Here is an 18,559-nt window from a genome sequence, read left to right as displayed (position 1 = left end):
CCCTGATTCCAGTGGGGAATCTGACTCCTGGAATCTAATGCAAATTAGTGCCTACTTTCCTTTTCCTATAATGCATTCAAATAGGATTGCATTAAAGCAAGCATACCTGAATTCCTTCCACCTTAGGCTGAATAACCTCAATACTAAATAGCAAATTTGTGAAGGTGGAGGGCAGAGCCTATAATGATCAGAAATCTGGGTTTGGTTTTGTACATTTGGTCTGTTTTCCCCCTGGAGCTGGGGAACCTACCAGCAGTTATTTGAAGCTCCAGCAATAGCCAAAGGGAAAAAAAAGCTATAAATTTAAGTAGGATAGCAGCTGGGAAATGGAGGGGAAAGATGTTTGATAACTGTGAGTCTTAGTGTACAAAAACAATATCCCTCTGACACCAGTAAGTAGAAGCAGGCCTCAGATTTCATGGAGTTTTCCTGGACTTTATAGCAACAAGACAGAAAGCTGGCTCCGTTTCATCATAGTTATCTGCACTCAGACACCCCTCCACCCTCGAAGGAGATTAGTAGTGATAATGCATCTGGTACCTGCCCCAGCAATAACAGATCTATGTGGAGAAGATTACAAGAAATTGTTTGGACTCCTGCCCAGTCCTAGAAGTCCTACCAACCATTTCCATAAGTCCCGTCAGTTTTTATGGCTTGTCTCTCAAAAAGGCTGCTGAAACCTACATGAAGGAGAGACTTTAAAAAGATTTTTGCAGACATTTATTTTTGGCCGAATTATGATTGCTTGGAGGAAAAAGAAGCCACCATACAAATCCTGTTAGAGGCTTCAGCAGGAACTCACAAACCCATGCAGAACTGAGATAAGCTAAAAAAAGCAAGAGCATTCAGGAAGGGAAGACAGACCAGCCAGCCAAATGCAACTCTAATTCCAACCCGTGACAGACCCCTGGGGCAGCTCCAAAGCCACTTAGCACAGGCGTGGAGCAGGGCCAGGAGGAGATGCTGGCACCAAAAGAGCAGCTCTAGCAAGTCTAGTGCACAGCTCTGTGAGGGGACAGGCTTGGATGGGCTCAGACCCCAGCAGTGCACAGCTCCCACCTGCACAGTGCTCTGACCAACAGCCCTGGGGACAGCACTGGCCTCACACTCCCTGCACAGAAGAGCACATGCTGCGTGCCTCAGAAACCAGAGCAACAGCACATCTGTTAATGACTCAAAAACATACTGGCAGCGCTCAGCATCACTTGGCAGGGAAACCTGTATCAACTGTCTGCAGGCCAAGGTCTAAAGGGCAACCTGCCTCTGGAGGCAGCTGAAGCTCCGAGGAGTGGCATCGTGCAGCTGGTGGGTGCCCTCACAGCCCCCAGGGGTGCTGGTGCTGCTTCATGCCTTAAGTGTACCCCAGGAGGACCAGGGAGGAGAGTATGGAGCATCCTGGGAGGCGAGGGGCTGCATCCCCTCACAATGGATCTCAGTCCCGTGCAGGCTACAACACACACCACGATATCTAACAACTATCGTCTCTCTCCCGTATTGCAATAAGTTTAGGAAGCAGAAGCTGGAAGCTCCTTCTCTTCCTGTTGCTGGGGAGCAGTTCCCAGCCTCCTGGTCCAGGTGATGAGCTGCAGGTGCTGGGGATGCAGAGGAAGAGTGGGGAAGACAACTGTTTCCCAGACATTTATGGCATTAAGGGCTTATCTTGAACTACGAGTACAAACAGAAACTGTGTTGCACCTTAAATGTCACTGCTAGGCAGAAGGAGAGTCATGAATCTTTAGCAATCTTCACCAAACCATAATTTTCAGGCAGAAAACGAATATACATTGGAAGAAACACTCCAGCTGTGAGTCTCTTAGCAAAGCAATTAATGAAGGCAGAGCCTCATGGCCAATGCAGCCCGCTCTGTCCCAGGGCTGTTGAGCCCTTCTCCTGTTCCTCTTTCTCCCCATCACTCTGCTTATTCTTTGCTTCATTGTTAATCCTACCTAATTTAAAAATAGGAAATTGATTTCTTATGTATCCATTACAAATCAAATCATTTCTTTATTACAGCGAGGATCGTATTTCATAAGCAAGACACAGAAAATTAAAACCATGCCTGTTACTTTGATGAAATAAAGGAGAGAAATGCTGGAGGGAAGGCACTGACAGCTGGGGGCTGTCATGCAACCAGCGGTGCAGTTTAACTCTTTGCAGTACCCACAGCTCCTGCAGCTGCATTTTCCTCCCACAAGCTCCCAGTGGTGGTCCTAAGCATTCTATTACTGATAAAACTCCATCCGTAGTTGCTAACAGAGGGAGAGCAGCTCCTTGGAACAAAGCAGGGCAATGGCTTTGGTGCTGCAGATTATTTTGCTAACAGTTTTGCAGCGTGCCTGTGTGCCCAAGCAGATGTTTCCCAGCACTAACACCACTGACATTAGGTTCCAGACAGCACTGCTGCAGTGCACACAATACAGGAACCCACTCCCCAGCCCCGTGTTGGCACCACAGCCCTCACAGCACACACCATTCTGGCAGGCAGGAGAACCACCTTTGTCCGGGGACGGAGCTGGTCAGGACACACATGGGTTATGTCAGGACAGCAGGGCAGAGCCACGGCTTGTTAACATTGTGCTGTGACTTGGCACAGATGGGGAATTAAAACAAAATCTGTTGTATGCATCACCAGGGATTTATGGACTGCTCTATGAACCTCCCAGTGAAGAAGACAGGACATTGCTGCTCTGAGAACTAATCCAGATAAGCACTGTGGCTAGCAGGGCATTGCAACATCCAACCCAAAGTTCATCAGCTCCATCATTACCATGCTGATCTCCAGGCACTGCAGCCAAATAAACAAAGCCTCTAATTTCCCTATCAGAAAGGAAAAGATCAGCAATTCGTCTCCGCACAGTGTATTTTCAATAGTTATCAGTGCACTGTCCCTGAGGACAGGGGATGAGCAGAGCTGTCAGAACCACAGCAGACAAACTACATGAGAGAAAAGCGGCAGCAGGGGTTGTTGTGGAGCAGCAGCCCATCTCTGGGAGCACACCCATCTGAGCCAGAAATGATTTCCCTTCACTTTAGGATAAAACCTCCATCTTGAGGAAAGAAAGTAAACAAGAACCTGAACCACAGGCTGTGTCCATGCTCAGGGCTTTGCTAACTCTTTTTGGAAGCTAAGGCTGGTGATGCTGTCACACTGAAGCAATCCTTACCCCAGCAGCAAGGGCTGGAAACACTTCCACCTCACCCAGCCCTTCCCTTCCCTGGGAGTGGGCCAGGGCAGCACTTGCATCCTGACAGCAGGCAGCTGCACTTGCCAGTTTGTTACAAAGAGCTTCCGACGCAACCGGCCAAAAAGTCCTTCTAAAACTCTTCACGGTCCTTTCGTGCTGATGGTTCTCAGAACAGGAAAACAAGTTTTGTACATTGGTGGGAGCGGAGGAAATGGGCACCTTCCAGGAACACCCCACACTGGTCCTTCTGCCCCCCACCAAAGGGTCACCTAAAACCACATCCCTGGGAGAAGTGTGCTCTCTGCTCCTTGCTGCTGATCTCTACTGATCGCTGTGATGTGGAACCAACTTACAAAGATCCCAAGAAACAGACTGTGTAATTACTGCCATGCAGCTCCAAGACTGGCTGGAATGGCCCCTACCTCCCTCCCACCCCTCAAATATCAGGAACACAAAAACACACATTTGCAATCACACAACAGAACAGCCTCACCCCACTAATATTTTAATGGAACCACTGGATGCTTTCATTAGCTGCAGTTGACACTATGACAGCAACAATAACTGCCAGACAGAAATTGAGACAAGACACAGTAATTAGGTCAAACCTTCAGGATAGAGCTGTCATCACAAGACATAAATGTACACATCTTTCCCACTGTCAAAGCTCCATAAGCTGTCTTCTTGCTATGGACTCTCTACACAGGATAAAGACATGGAAGCAACGAGGGTCATTCTTCCTTTCGCCATTCTTCACAACTATCCTGCGTTTAATTGATCTGGATTAATTATTTAAGGTAAATTCATCTTTCCTGACCTAATGGCAGCATGTCGACTGATTAAGTTTACAAAGCCAGCAAAACGATCTGTGCAGTGAGACCAGCTCCCACAGTGTGTGTTACTGAGGACAAGGGATCCTGTGTCACTGCCAAGGACACAGCAGTGAGCACTGAGGTGTGCAGGGGTTCCTCTGGGAACATCTCTGGGGGGGCACAGGGGTGGATTGGGCTTTCCAGGAGATTCTGCTTCATTTTGCTGCTGAGCCTGTAAGTGGGAAAAGCGGTGCCCTATTCAGACTGGTAAGCAATGCGGCGAAATTAATTCCTGGAGTAACATTTGTACATCAGAAGGAAAAGATTTGTTTGGGTATCTGCAGCATTTCCCAGCTCTTCTGGCCAATTGCTAGGGCGGGTGCACAGATAAATGAGAACAATACAGTCCTCAGCATTCTGGCTGCAGGGAGCAATAGATAAGGCAGATAAGGCAGCAAGTGAAACTCTCCTGGCTGCAAACATAGCCCTGGGTAAAGGCTGCTCAGCCACAGCACAGATGTCACATTGGTTGCTAGCAATAACTGCACTTCCAGGCACAAACAGGACAGTAACTATCCATCCCCATGAGAAGTCTGTTGTACAGAGAGCCTGGAGCACTCCCCACAGCCAAATGAACCCAGGGGAGATCTTTCAGCATCAAGCCAAGGTCTCCAGCCCCAGGAAACAGTTGCTCCTGGGCTGGTCTGCCTGAGGATTAGAGCTGGGTGATCTCACAGAATGCAGAACAGAGAGAAACACGGGCACCAGAGATCGGCTCAAAGGCAGCACCACCCGCAGCTCCCCCCAAAACCCACCCCATCAGAGCTGGGGCTGCCACCAGGAGGAGGGGCACAAAGGCAGCACCCATCCCCACCAGCCCCAGTGTTCTTGGCCACTTTGGTGCTCTAACCCCAAACCCTTTGAGAAACAAGAACTTCCTTGCCATGCTGCTGCCAGAGGCTCCCAAACCATCTCCCCGCTCTTTAAACAGGGATCCACGGAGCCTTCATAAGGCCATATCACAAAAGCTAATGGAGGCTTTCTGCCCAGCTGTTGAGACTTTTACATCCCAGAAGTTCCTTCCCTGTACTTATTGCTGCTCCATTTTCTACCTCTGGGACCTGAGCCTGGATTAAAAACACCACGAAAGAATTCAGTCCTAGAAACAGCCAAACTTTGGTTTCCAATGAAACAAAACAAAAGGCTGCAATGAAGTAACCACCTCCGCAGCTCTACAGCCACGTACGTAGCTGTTACCAGTGGGACTGAGGGGAGATAAGAACACACCACCCCTCCAGAGGAAACATCCAAATCCAAATTGATTTTTCAGTGGTGTTTTCCACCACTCCAACTCCAGCAGAAATGGTAGAGAAGCCACATTAATAAAGATCTTTTAAGAAGGGACAGAAAAATTCCCCCTGTCTGTCAGGACAGCAGGAAGGCATTTCCTTCCTGGGCTTTGTCCTGAGCTGTTGGACAACCACAGCTCTCTGTCCATGAGCAGGGATGAAACCAGTGCAATGGGAGGCAGCTACAAGGTGGACCACACAGACATAACAAGCAGTTGTAGGAAGGAGGCAGCTCTACAACAAGTAGATTCACACCTGTGTGTTAAAGAACATGAGAATTCACAAAGCCCAAGACCTCTGTTTTCACAAGGGGGTGGGGTCACTGTGCAGCTCCCCCCGTCCCTGCTGGGCACAAACACTGAGGAATGTGGCTCCAGCTCAGTGCTGGTGTAACCTGTTTGCTCCACTCGCAGCTGGCCCTGTTGGCTGGACTTTGGCCTGAGAACATTCACTGCATGTATTAACCCAGCATCCAACAGAACAAACATTTCATTGTCAGGGTCTGCAGAGGTAACGGGGCCAGGTGAGGAGGGCTTTGCCCACACTGGAGCCCTTTGCTGCCATCAGTGTTAAGCCCTGGTGTCCTAAAGCAACCCCATAGAGCTGCCTCACATCTGGACAATGCCAAAGGTTTAGGGGAAACAAAAGTCACCTCAGGTGGCAGAGAGAGGCTGGTGGGTCTGTGCTTACTGCAACCAGGGACACACCTGTGGCCTACTCACACCTGAGACAAAGCACACAGCCCAGCTGGGCTCTGAAGTGGTGGAACTCCAGCTTACAACTCCAAACTCCTCAAGTGGGCTTGTTGATATAATACCATTTACATATTAATTACTGTAAGAGCAGGGCAACATCGCCTGCCTTCCTGCTCACCTCCTACCTCAAAAGCACAGAGCAGACACAGATTTCTATGTACTAAAAATGAAATAAATCTGGATGTCCTGCGCTATGACACATTGCAACAATTTCAGTATGCCTGCTGGAAGGCTGTTAGCTGTGTGCATATGAGATTATCAATTTCTCTTACCTTCATAAGCACCACGAGCCCTCTCAATACAGCAACTGCTGCAATGCTGATAGATCTGGGTGCCCCATATCCAGCCAGTGGAAGCACCAGGCAGCTCTCTTACATAATATACCCCTTCTGTTCCTGCAGACACCTGCCCCCCACAGGGCAGCTCCCTTTTTGTCTTTTATGGGGCAACGTGTGCGGCCCCCACGAGGAGTCCCCGCCCCCTCCAGGTGCATCTCATCAGCGTTAATGGGGCTGCCCCAGCCCCGCTCCCACCTGGCCCGGCAGAGAAGGGTAGAGAAAAGGGGGGATGTTCCAGCTGTAGGGAAGGGGAGGTGCCTTTCTCTTGGGGTTTGTCTGCGGGTCACGAGCAGCCATTGCACCCTGCAGGTTACCCTGAGCTGTGCTCGCAGTACATCGCTCTCTTCGAGTGTCCAACCCTCCCGGCCCCATCCGTGGCACCGCACGGTGCCCCTTCTCTCGCCCCCTCGTGGCAGTGGGAGCCCGGCACGGTCCGGAGCCGACGTCCCCTCGGCCCCACAGCATCAGGGGCTCTCCAGGCCCTACTGCTCAGCCTCAGCACCCACAGAACTCAGCCCCATCTCCCCCACTGTTTCTGTTTTTCCCGTCTCATTTGGGTTGAATGGTACAAAAGGAGCCCTTCTTCCAACCCCCTCCTCCCCCCCCCCTCCACCCATCTGGCAGGTCTGTGTTATTATTAAGACACTTGAGATTATGGTTGTCTGAAAGTTGAAAAATGACAGCAGAGAACCAGATGCTGCACACTGATGAATTACAAGGGCATTATGCAGAGGCAGCTGTGCCATATAAATGTTGGGGTTTTACGTGGTGCCATGATTTTCCATGTGGCATCGTATGGTTCCAGCATCTGGGCGTCACCGTCAGTGCCTCCCATATATTTTGCTGAGCACTGTCATTATGATAATGAAGAAATTGCAGCAGACGTTAATTGCTGTTCCTGCTGGCTATTGCGACAAGGGGAAGGCATGGAGCAGGCTGCGGGGTTCTCAGCTGGCGGGGGTGGGGGTTCTCACTCCCCCTTTGGCTTTCTCAGTAGCTAGGCAGAGTGTGACCATGGACTGTGTGTCCCCTCCTTGGTCTCCCTGTCCACTCCTCTGTTCCAGGTGAGTCTTTGCTCTATTGGCAGGACAACGTATCTTCAGTTTTCCAATTAGTTCTGAGTTTGGAAACAGTCAAATGATGGTTCTCCTTGGACTTAAATATCAGCGCTCACTATGGAGCTTGGTTTATTTGCCACAAGACTGTGTGTTTGGCATTTCTTCCCCTCCTGCAGCCCGGGAAAATCCAAATAGCATGCAGAGCTGCTCGTGCCTATAGGATGTGTGAGCTTCAGGTGTTGCCTTCTGCCAGTGTCCCCATGCAAAGGCTCAGGGAGCAAGTGATGAGCCATCTCCTCCATCCCCACACATGGATCCAGGAGCTGCCCCCAGGCTGTGGGTAAGGAACAGCCTCATGTCTCCAGGTCTGCTCACTGTCTGGGGTCCCCTGAGCACGCTGCAGGTGGCACTGGCAGCATATGAGGGGTGGCTGCTGAGGGGGCACCCTGGTGGCACTGCACCCTTAGGGAGGGGCCCCCACACACTGCTCAGCCCCATGCTGGGCCCTCCCTGCAGAGATAATCCTCAGTTCATTGGGAGTCTGAGGGACATTTTGGGCTGATGGCTTCATTCTGGGTGCGGGTTCTGGTGAGGGTGGCTGCCCAGCGATGCACAAAGCCTCTGGAATTCATCACTGGTGTTTCTTTGCTCTGCCAGCAGCTGGGATGGGCCGCATTGCTGTCCCCTGAGTCACTCCCCGATAACCATTTATTATCACAAAGCTTCATGGATGAAACATTGCTGCTCCTGTTCGCCCCCAGCCCAGTGGAAGGTGGCCTCATGGCATCACCATGACTCACAGCAGGAGCAGCGCCAGTGCTCCGATGGGCACAGAGCTGCACTGGGATGCTGCCTTATATAGGACATGGGACAGCAGGTGGGGACACCACCATGCCAGGCAGAAGTGACAGCAGCTCCTGTCAGCTTCCAGGAAAAAAAAGAAAAAAGAAAAAAAATGAGAGAGGAGGCCACCAGGCTTTAAAACTATGAGGAGATGGATGGAGCTGCTGGGGATGCATCACTCGCTGCTCAGGTGTGGATATCTGCACTCATTCCCCACTGTGCTCAGCAGCCATAGGGGCTCAGCTCTATGGGGGCCATAAAGAGAGCAGTGCCCAGAGCTTGAGTGATGCGCTGCCTGTGGTGAGAAGAAAAGGCCTGGGGGGACACAGAGGAGATTTTCCTGGAGGAGGGGGGAAAAAGGGAGAGGGAGGCCGCCTGTCTGAGCGCTTTGCTGCCTGGCACCTGTGTCCTGGGGCAGGCGGCCAAGCGCCAGGAGCAGGCATGGTGCCATGGCAGCAGATGGGCACAGAGCAGGCAGCTCTCGGCCTGGGGAGGGGGTGGCTGCTGAGGGCAGATTTCCCAGCTGAGAATGTCCAAACAGCTGCCAGTCTGGAGCATGTACACCTATAATTAAGGGGGTATGCGATTTCTAATCCAGCTCAAACGGAGCTGGATTAATTGGCAAACCTAAAAATAGCACCCATGACCATGTATGGCAAGCTTTTGTGTGCGGTTTAAATTAGGAAAGCGGGCTCTGTTCAGAGTAAGCTGGGAGAGACAGAGGCATCGCTCTGCACTGGGACAGCCTGCGAATGACAGGAGGAGCCCATGGCACAGCCGTGATCCTACAGCATCAGGAGCACAAGGGGCAGCACCCGTACCCCAGGAACTTCTGCGTATGGGGGAACAGGAGGTGCCCCCCATAGACACCAGCTCTTGGCTGCCTCCCCTCCCCATGCAGAGGTGCCTCTGACCCCCCTTTCCCAAACAGACCCCAGCGGCAGAGCAGACCCTGCTGACTGTGCTCCACCACCGCTGCCATCCTCCAACACCCTGCAGCCAGACTGCAAGGTTAAATTGCTTTTAATTTTTGTTTAATTATCTGCAGCGGCACAAATAACTAACAGTATCGATCTGAACTTGGCACACAAAGGCAGGTTTCAAATGGCAAAGCATATTATGGGATCGACTTATTAAATGTAGCTAATGAGCAAAATAACGATGCGGTGCCAAGCTGTAAGAGGTTAGACTTTAAAGTTGTCACAGTTCATAAGCAAGAAAGATTCAATCATATCCTTAATCAAATATTTATATGATAATGTGCCTTAATCAAAATAACAACAATTAATTTGGAGAGGAATATATCGCCTGCTTCCTGCTCCTGCGTTGTGGTGTTGTTGCAGTGGGCTCACAGAGCGCAGGTTTCCCTGCAGGTTAATGGGACCCATTTATTGCATGGTGGGACCCATTTATTGCATGGTGGGACCCATTTACTGCATGGTGGGACCCATTTATTGCATGGTGAGCCCATGCAGTGCTGGGGAGTCGATCAGAGCACTGTGACAGTGTCAGAGCTCTACCCATCCCTCCATGCCCTTGGCACGCACCTCCACACGCAGCCTGGTCGGCTCTTTCCCTCCCCTCATGCCGGCTGTCTGTGTGTGCACTTTTCACTCTCAGCCTCTTTCACACTTCATCAGAAGGCTGGAATTCTTTAAGCACCAACTTTGCCATTTCTGTTGGAGCCGAGATGAAAAGCTTTCAGCGAACCACCTCTGATTGGAATCACTTCTGCTGCCTTTGCTTTGGCCAGATGTTTCCTAATTACTTATCTGTCAAGTGTGTTTATTAACATACTTTTCCTCTAAATGAGAAAGCACAATGTTCTTGTTTAGTGTCTTTGCCTGAGTGATATAAGCCAGGCTAAGCTTCATCAAGGCCACATCTCATGCTCAAACATGCAACTCAACATCAAAAGTTTGATCTTTTTCCTATTCAGTGCAGCCTTTTTGTGACCAGCCTTAGCGGGAGCCACATGGTGCCGTGTAACCTGGATTTAGAACTCTTGTTTTGAAGGCTGGGTCCAAGCTGTGCAGCTTTCTCCTGGACCGAGGGTTTCATGCAGTAACTCATCAACCTGCTGCCATTACTCAGCTCAATGAAGACTTTGTCACATGGATGGACTTACTGAGCTGATGCTCTGCAGTGTGAGTGAGGGCTGCGGGGCCATCCAAAAGCAGCCCTGCCCACCCCAATGTCACCTCTCCCTCTGCAAGGAGTTGGAAATCCATCTGCACAGCAGAAAAGAAGCTAAAGCCATTCCCCATAGATTCTGCAGTCCAAGCACTGCTGCAGGTTATAGACCAATACCCAGAAAGGATTGAATCAACCCAAAAACAAATCCATAGATCATTTCTTTTTTTTCCAATAGCTTTTGCTGTCTTCGAGGCCAAGCAGCATTCTTTAATGGAAGAAGTGAGACTGGGCTGGTAAAGCTTCCCGAGGTCAAAGTTATTTGATAGCTAGTAATTCTCCATCAAAAGAGACAAAGTAAACCTCTGCTTCCAGCCTCACCACAGCAGCAGAAACACTTTGCCAGTGTATTTGTGACAAATTAATTATAGCAGTGGAAAATCTCAGTGGAAATGAATATTAAAAACAAAAACAACAACAACACAAAAACTTTTTTAGGCTGTTGACTTCAGGGAATGTATTTCTGGCTCCAAAGCTCTGTGTGTTCCTCATTAGCTCTCCCCCTCCTCCATCTCCTTTCAGAAATGATGAGAAATGGGCCAATTTTCAACCAGCCTGGGCTTCTGAGGCACAGAGTGGGTGATGCTGGGCTCTGTCTGGCACCCAGCAGTGGCTGTGGGGCAGGGCAACCCCCAGCACCACGCTGCCCTGCCAAGCCTGGCCCAGGAGTGCCCACAAGGGCTGGATCTCCATCCTCCATCCCTGCAGTGCCTCAGCTAACAGGCTGCTGCCTTGTTCACGGCCTCAAATTAATTAAGAAGTTGAATTAATAAGTAGCATGGGATGCTTAATTAATAATTAATTAATCCGTGGTTAATAAGGAATTAGCTCAGAAGGGAATTGTTTCAATAGATTGAGGTGAAATGAGGAGGTGAGAGCAACAGCACCCAAAGCTGTGTGTGGTGCTGACTCCCATGGGTGATGCTCTGCAGAACCACGTCCTGGTGGTACTACATGGGGATGGGCTGTCCCCTCACTGAGAGCTCTGCTCCTGCTGGAGGGGACGGAGGGAGGGGAGGAGAAGGGCATCAGACTGATGAGCAATAAAAGAAGGGAAGATCTGCTACAAAATACTTTCTAAACCCATCCTTTCCCTGCATTCATGGTGTGGTTGGGTTGAAAGGAACCTCACATGCCCCAGGCCCACCCCTGCCAAGGCCTGGCTGCCCCCCCCCCAGCTCAGGCTGCCCTGTATCCATCCACAGCCTGGGGCACCTGCAGGGATGGGGCACCACAGCTCTGGGCAGTGCCTCGCTGCCCTCACATCTGACCTAAACCTCCCCTCTTTTAGTTTTAAAGCCATCCCCCTTGTCCCATCGCTATCAGAAAGTCGCTCCCCCTCCTGCTTGTAAGCTCCCCCAAGTACTGGAAGGCAATGTTGATGTTTTCTTCTCATTTTGATACAGTAAATGTCTTGTTTCTATATTAATATTGATCTCAAGGTGTGCATACATATGTATACACGCCGCGTTAAAAACACTCATGTTATCATGTAACATTTCGAATGCAGCTGAACCGAAGCAGGTGATTTCTCCTGATGGTTTGGTTTGAAATTTCTCATCCACGAACCGCTCTGAAATCTCAAACAACACAAGAAGTCAGAGCTGCCATTTCCCACACAACAGATGCAACGCAACGGTGGAGGAAAAGCAGGTTTCAGTTATTTTTGTTGACGGTAACTTGTTGCTCACAGAAGGGTTCAGAGCAGATTTTGGGCGTACCAACAAAAATAAGGATAAAAAAAACGTCGCAGGGTGTAATTATTGTTGTTTTCATTTATAGTGCTGTCATTTCTGTTGCCTGAGCACATCCACTTGTAGTTCTCCCCTCACTTCCCCTTCCTTTAACCACGCAGTGTGTACAGCCTTCAAATGGCACCTGGCTCTGTGATGCCCTCGGTTGCAATCCTGGAGGCCCTTTGGGTGCTGTGGCTGCACTCAGGTGGCCCCAAATCCAATGGCAGTGCTCAGGATGAGCAAAAATCCATCACCTCCTCGGGGCAGCTTAACAACACGTTATGCTGAGCTGAGAGCACTCAGTCCCTCTTTCCCAGTGCTGCACTGCACCCAATGCAGCCCACAGTGCTTACAGATGGGGGAGGGAGCAGAGCAGGGCTGAGCACACCATGCTCCCATCCACCCAAGCAGCTGGGAATTGCAAACATCATTACAAATTCCTGTCCAGTGAAAACTTCATTTACTCATCTAAAACAAATGCACGGGCGTCACCACAGCCAACAGGGGTAGGTCCTATTTGGGAGCACAGCCATCCTGTTCAGGCCACGTGCACACTGGCTGCCTTCGTGCCCTCTGTAAGAAGCAAGGGCTTGTAGTGGTGGAGGTCTGCAGCTCTGACACTTTTTATTCCCTTTTCTATAGGGAGGAGAGCTCAGTGCAGCTGTTCCTTGCCAGCACTGGCACACAGCACACAGCTGTGCTGACCTGACTGCATTGCCACGTCTCCCCAGCACCCCCTTCATCTCCCCTGGAAAGCACGAGCTGTGAACCACCATTCCTCTCAGGCTGCCCTTGTGTGGGGGGTAATTGAATCAGGAAATAGGAAAAATGAGGCAGGAGAGCCGAGCTGTCATCGTACAGAAACAATTAAATGCATGAAATGTATCGTAATGATATAATTAAGGCAAAATTCTAATCTTCCATTAGCAGGGGCATGAAGTATTGTGAGCGCATTACAGCCAGCATCGCTGCAATGAAGGAACCTCTGTTACGTGGCTTTATTAAAAAGCATCAGAATAAAAGTGGATTATCGGATCCTCAGGAGAAGCTCTGATGCAAAATTCCTTTCGAACCAACCTTGATGACAACAGAATTCAGCTCAGCAAACAGAGGGGAGGAAACAGAACCCCCCTCCCCACGCAGCTCTTGGGTGGGAACTGCCTGAGGATGACCATGGTGTGCTGCCAGCTGCTGGAAGGGGCCTCAGCAATGGCACATGGATGGCTTCCTCCACATACATCCCCCACTCCATGGGGAAAAGTCAATTAGCAAGAATCATTTGTTTGGGAATGCAGTGGTCGGAGGGAAGCATTAGTTCAGAAACATTAATTTCTGGACAAATGTTTACAATTAAAATGCACTTTTGATTCCACTCAAGTCTCACACTGCCATTGCCAGCTCAGCCAGGGCTGGAGAGCAGATGGGCATCTCCGGGAGATGCAGGAGGTGGGGGCACTGTGTGGGGGCACCAGGTAGTTCTGCAGCTGAACTGTGCTGCAGAACCAGCAGGGCAGCTCAGACAGCTCTGAATTGCACAGACTGGAGTTATAGAAACTTGTTTGGGCATTTACATTAAAGTCTATCCTGGAAAAGGTAAATAGGAACCCAGCTTCATGCCACTCTTACAACATTACTGTAAATGGGGTGATATTCAGTATTTCTTTGTGTATAGGAAGCCCGCTGCTGGCCATCCTGCCCTGGTGCAGGAGGAGGAGGAAGCTCTCCTGTAATCCAGAACAGGGCTCAGGGATCAGAAGGGAAGCACACAGCCCTCCTGCTGCTCCCTGGGCTGCTCTGTGCCCTCCCCAGCTTGTATTTAGCTCTGCCCTGCCTGAGCACTTTGGCCAGGGACACTGAGTCCTCCTACTTTGTCTGGAGTGAATGTGTGCTCATGGCATCATCCTGCATGGTAACACCACCAGCGGGTGCCCGCCTGTGCTGGCTTTGCCCCATCCACCCATCACCACAGTGGTCTCAGCAGTGATTCTCCAGCCTGGTCACATCCTGCAGCACAAGGCAGGAATTATTCCTTATTCTCTCTGGTCCAGCAGAACTGTCATTCAAAGACCCACCTGAGAGCAAAACCTCTGCCATGCGGAGGGGAAAGGCTTGGCTGGGCCACGGAGATCACATACACTGCTGTGGAGTTTGAAGTTTGGACACTTTGAAGTCAGAGTTTGTAGCTCTCAGTGAGCAGAGCCGGGAATGCTGCAATAAGGCTCAGTGCTGGGAGGGCAGGATGGAGCTGAATCCGATTCCTGAACTCCTATTGAATTTGCAGCACTGAGAGCACTGTTTAAAACCAAAGCCTTCTCCCCTCGCAGTTCCCAAACTCTCAGAATTGTTTCTTGTGCTAACGGCAACAACAACAAAAAGTTAAAAATAAGCTTTTGCCATCAGCTGTGCTGCAGTGTCCCTGCCTCACCCCAGCAGTGCACGAAGGCAGCTTAGGAACAGCACTGTGCCCATTCCCACGCGCTGCGCTGGTTGGGTTTTTTTGCTTTTTCATTTAAAAACAAAATCCCCTTTGGAAAAGGTGGTTTTATCTGAGTTCCCATTTTCTGTGGGAAGACACTGATTTCAGCCAAAAATGGGAAAAAAAACAACCATCATTTCAAAAGGGTGATTGGAAACCAAAGCTGTTACAAAGCTCCCTTTGTAATGGCTCCCTGAGACATCAGTGTGGGGTCAGGGCTGAGTGCCTGGCCCTACAGGTGGTGGAGCTGCTCTGTGCCACACACACGGGTTGGGATGCACACACCGCTCCCAGCACCAGCACCAGGACGGCCTTCCCTGCAGAGCCCTGCTTTGGGATAAAGCATTGCATGGACAGCAAGTGCACATAGCTCCAGAACTTGTGTAAGCTGCTCAATTGCTAAAAGAAGGGCGCAGGTTTCTGCTCATTTACAGCAAGATTTAGAGAGAAAAAGGCTGACAGCCAGTGTGTGATACAGGGACCAAATGCTGGCACACAGAGCACAAAAATACCCTGAAAACATTCCTTTTCCAAAACTTGCAAAAGAAAATGGGAAGAGCTCCTTAAATGACGCTGAGTTGGCAAACTCTGGTTTTAAGGTAACAAAGTGAAAGCTGAAGGCAAATTGTCCAAAGTATTGTAAAATTTATTGTATAAGTATTGCAGCTTTTAGAATGACATATAATTGCCACTATTGGTTACTGTTACACAATAAGCGTTTACAACAGAATCTTGTAAATTGGCATCAGAGTACATATTCATACTAAACCAGCAAAGTATAGGTAAGTACTGCATTGCGTGTGCGCTCAATAGTTTACATAAGTTTAAACTTGAACAGAACTCGGGATACAGGACTGCCCGTAACAAACTCCAAAGCCAAAGCAATGCGACTGGAAGGCTGAGGAAAGATGAATACAGTGAGGTGTGGCTGTAAGGCAGGCAAACCAGGACTGCAATGCTGCCCCTTATGGGATTCTATAGCACGGCAGCAATTTGAAGTGCCGTTTCTGGACAATGTTTTTGGTTTATGGTAGCGTTGTGTTGTACATAGAGGATGTATTGATTGAAACAGAGAAAGAGATTATGAATTCATTCTGTCCTCAGCCAGCACTGCTGGTGCTACACACCTAGAGGCAGTCCTTGTTGGATCCTTACTGAAAACATTGGGCTTCTATTTCTCTCACCCAGCAGTTAGTGCAATGTAGAGGTTGTACACACATACAGAAAGTGAGTGCTCCAGAAATCAGATGGATTTCCATATACCCCCAGTTAAGGTACCCTAGTGAGGCTGTCTCACACCAGCAGGCTGTGGATGGGACTGAAGCCCCAGTGAAACACACTGCTCCTTGCCAGCCTCATTGAGAAAGCCATGTTCATTCTGGTGGCACACTCAGGATGCTGTTTGTCATATTGTACCCTAAAGAGATCCCTCAGATTAACGACCCCTTCTAAGGCCAACACGATTCCTACAGCTTTGAGCAAAAAGGCTGAGCTGAGCACTGACAATGTCTTATTTCTCCTGCTTTTGTCACAGTAGGTCACTGCTGCAGCTGCGGGACCTGAGAGCAGCCGTGGGCAGGTCCTGCATAGAAACCAAAGGGAGACAGTGTGTGCAGCCAGCACCTGGCCATGGAGGGGCTGGGGGGTGGGAGACGTGGACCCCGAGGCAAAAATAACATTAAATAGCAATAATAAGGACAACAATAATAAAGAATCATCATAATAATTAAAAAGTGTTATTTCTAAACATCCATTCAGAACTTGGGAGTTGATCTGAGCCCCAGATCTGGTCCTGCATTGGAAACACAAGGAGTGCAGGACTGCAGGATGCAGAAAGGAGCCGGGCACAAGGGGACAAGTTGGCTGTGCTGAGCTGAGCTGGGCTGCCCTGGGGCTGGGGGAGCCCACAGCAGTTCCAGGGGTGTGTGGGACATGGGCTGATGGCAGTGCTGCAATGGCAGCTGTAAGCTCATTCCATGCCCCACATGGCAAAGGAAAGTGGAGCCAGTAACTCAGCAAAGGGGTCAAGGAGCTGTGGGATGCTCGGGGTGAGGTCTGTGAAACTGAAGTTTGCATTGGGAAAGGATGGGGAGGGAAAAGGGAGAAGGAGTTGAAATGCCAAGGACTGATGGAAGACCCGGAGCTGCTCTGACTGCACAATGCCAACACGGCACCGCTTGGTGCCCACTGCCCCAACAGCATCACTAAGAACCCCTGCCTGCCTCGGCTGCTCCACGTGGGACCACGATCCACATCGCAGCCCACACCCGCTGAGGTAACCATTTGGTTTTTGTAGCAAACACACGAGATAAGCTCAGAGAACAGAACACCTCCCGGAAACAAAACCCAACCACACTATGCACGCGTTCTGGCTCAAGAGGGCAGCAGACATTACAGATGTCTTTTGGTTGGTACCTCAAGTCCAACAGCTGCTGGGATTCCTGACCCGTGCCATGGGCAGGAGTCCCCAGGTGACCCAGGCAGCATCCATAACCCATGGGGGGACAGCTGCCCTGTGCAAGGCGTGCAGAGCAGCACTGCTGGGTGGCGATGCCCAGGATTTCCTTCTCCCCTCTTGCAAAAGGGAGTGATGCCGCTTCGTTCATAAGGCACTAAATAGATATGTTACATAGAGATTCGTTTGTATAAACTCACTTTGCGCCTTCCTGACACACTCGAGTCACTCCTTCACATTTCTGGTTGCTTCTTTTGTGGTTTTGCACGGCTGTAAAGCTGGGAGGACCCCGAGAGCTGCAGAAAAGTGCTCAGAAGGACTGAGAGAATACAGGATTTAGAACAAAAAAGCAAAAAGAAAATAATCAAACTTCAAGTTCAGCTATTCTCCATCTTCATCAACACGTATATAAATACCGTTCAAATGGCCACAACTTCACAACTGTTCTCACATATTTCTCTTTTTCAAGTAATAGAAGAGTTGCTTAACAACAACTTATTGCCTTTATGTCTTCCACCTTTCTCACTGCTGGGCAACAGCCCCACACCTCCCAGCACTGACACTGCAGCACAGAGCACAGCGGGACGGACGGCTCGCGGAGCTGAGCTGAGCGCAGCACGGATCTTCCCAAGAGGTGAAGGGGTTTTGCTTCTAAAGCACTGAGCCTATCCAGTTAGCTTTTAATTGACCCATCACAGGAACAGGCTCGTTCCCAGCTCACACCTCACACCTGTCTAGTAGGGCTAAGAAAGCAAAAAACAGAGCTGATGGGTGCTGGGAGCAGAGCGCGGCCCCACACAGCACAGCGGTGCAGCAGCCCTGCAGCTGCACTCCAGGTCTGGCTTTGGGGTGAGGGGGTTGAGGTGGGCACGGCCGCTCTGCTGCTTCCACACCTACACGCAGGGCCCTCCAGGCTGAGCATGGAAAGAAATAAACCAAAAACCACTTTGTTCCTTCAGACACAGAAGTTTATTCTCATCCCCGCTGCCGCCATCCCCCCCGGAAAGTTTGAGGTTGTCCAAAAAATAAAAATAAAAAAAATAATAAAGAAAAAAATCAAGTAATTTCTGCCTGCTTTGCCCCCCCAACCCCTCCCAACCCCCCTAGCCCGGCTGCACAGCCCTGCAGCACCCACAGCCCCACTCACTGCTCCTCCATGGACAAACATCCCTTAACAGCTGCATGGTAGACATGATAGAGGCTCTGACCAACACAAGCACTGACATATTTATATTAAAAAATAGTGCAAAAATCTCAACATTTATATAAATAACTCTTAAACCCCTGCTTTTGATTTCCTTTTTTTTTTTTGTTCTTTTTTTTTTGTTTTTTTTTTTTTGTGGTTATTTTTTTGTCCGT

The 18,559-nt window shown here is 49.8% G+C and overlaps 1 protein-coding gene across 1 annotated transcript; it reads right to left on the bottom strand.

The window, feature by feature from the left end:
• Positions 1-15,370: 15,370 nt before the first annotated feature.
• Positions 15,371-18,529, bottom strand: LOC107323227. The gene has a single exon (XM_015882091.1). The coding sequence runs from the start codon at positions 17,026-17,028 to the stop codon at positions 16,039-16,041; it is 990 nt and encodes a 329-aa protein (XP_015737577.1). The 5' UTR covers positions 17,029-18,529; the 3' UTR covers positions 15,371-16,038.
• Positions 18,530-18,559: the final 30 nt, after the last annotated feature.

The sequence above is a fragment of the Coturnix japonica genome, chromosome 20, assembly GCF_001577835.2.
Source record: "Coturnix japonica isolate 7356 chromosome 20, Coturnix japonica 2.1, whole genome shotgun sequence".
In the NCBI taxonomy this organism is placed as follows: Eukaryota; Metazoa; Chordata; class Aves; order Galliformes; family Phasianidae; genus Coturnix; species Coturnix japonica.
Note: the sequence above shows the minus strand (reverse complement) of the source record. Positions and strands in the feature narration are given on the sequence as shown.

Coding starts and splice junctions, on each gene's coding strand:
- LOC107323227 (XM_015882091.1), bottom strand. CDS start 17,028: ATGGTTACCTCAGCGGGTGTGGGCTGCGATGTGGATCGTGGTCCCACG.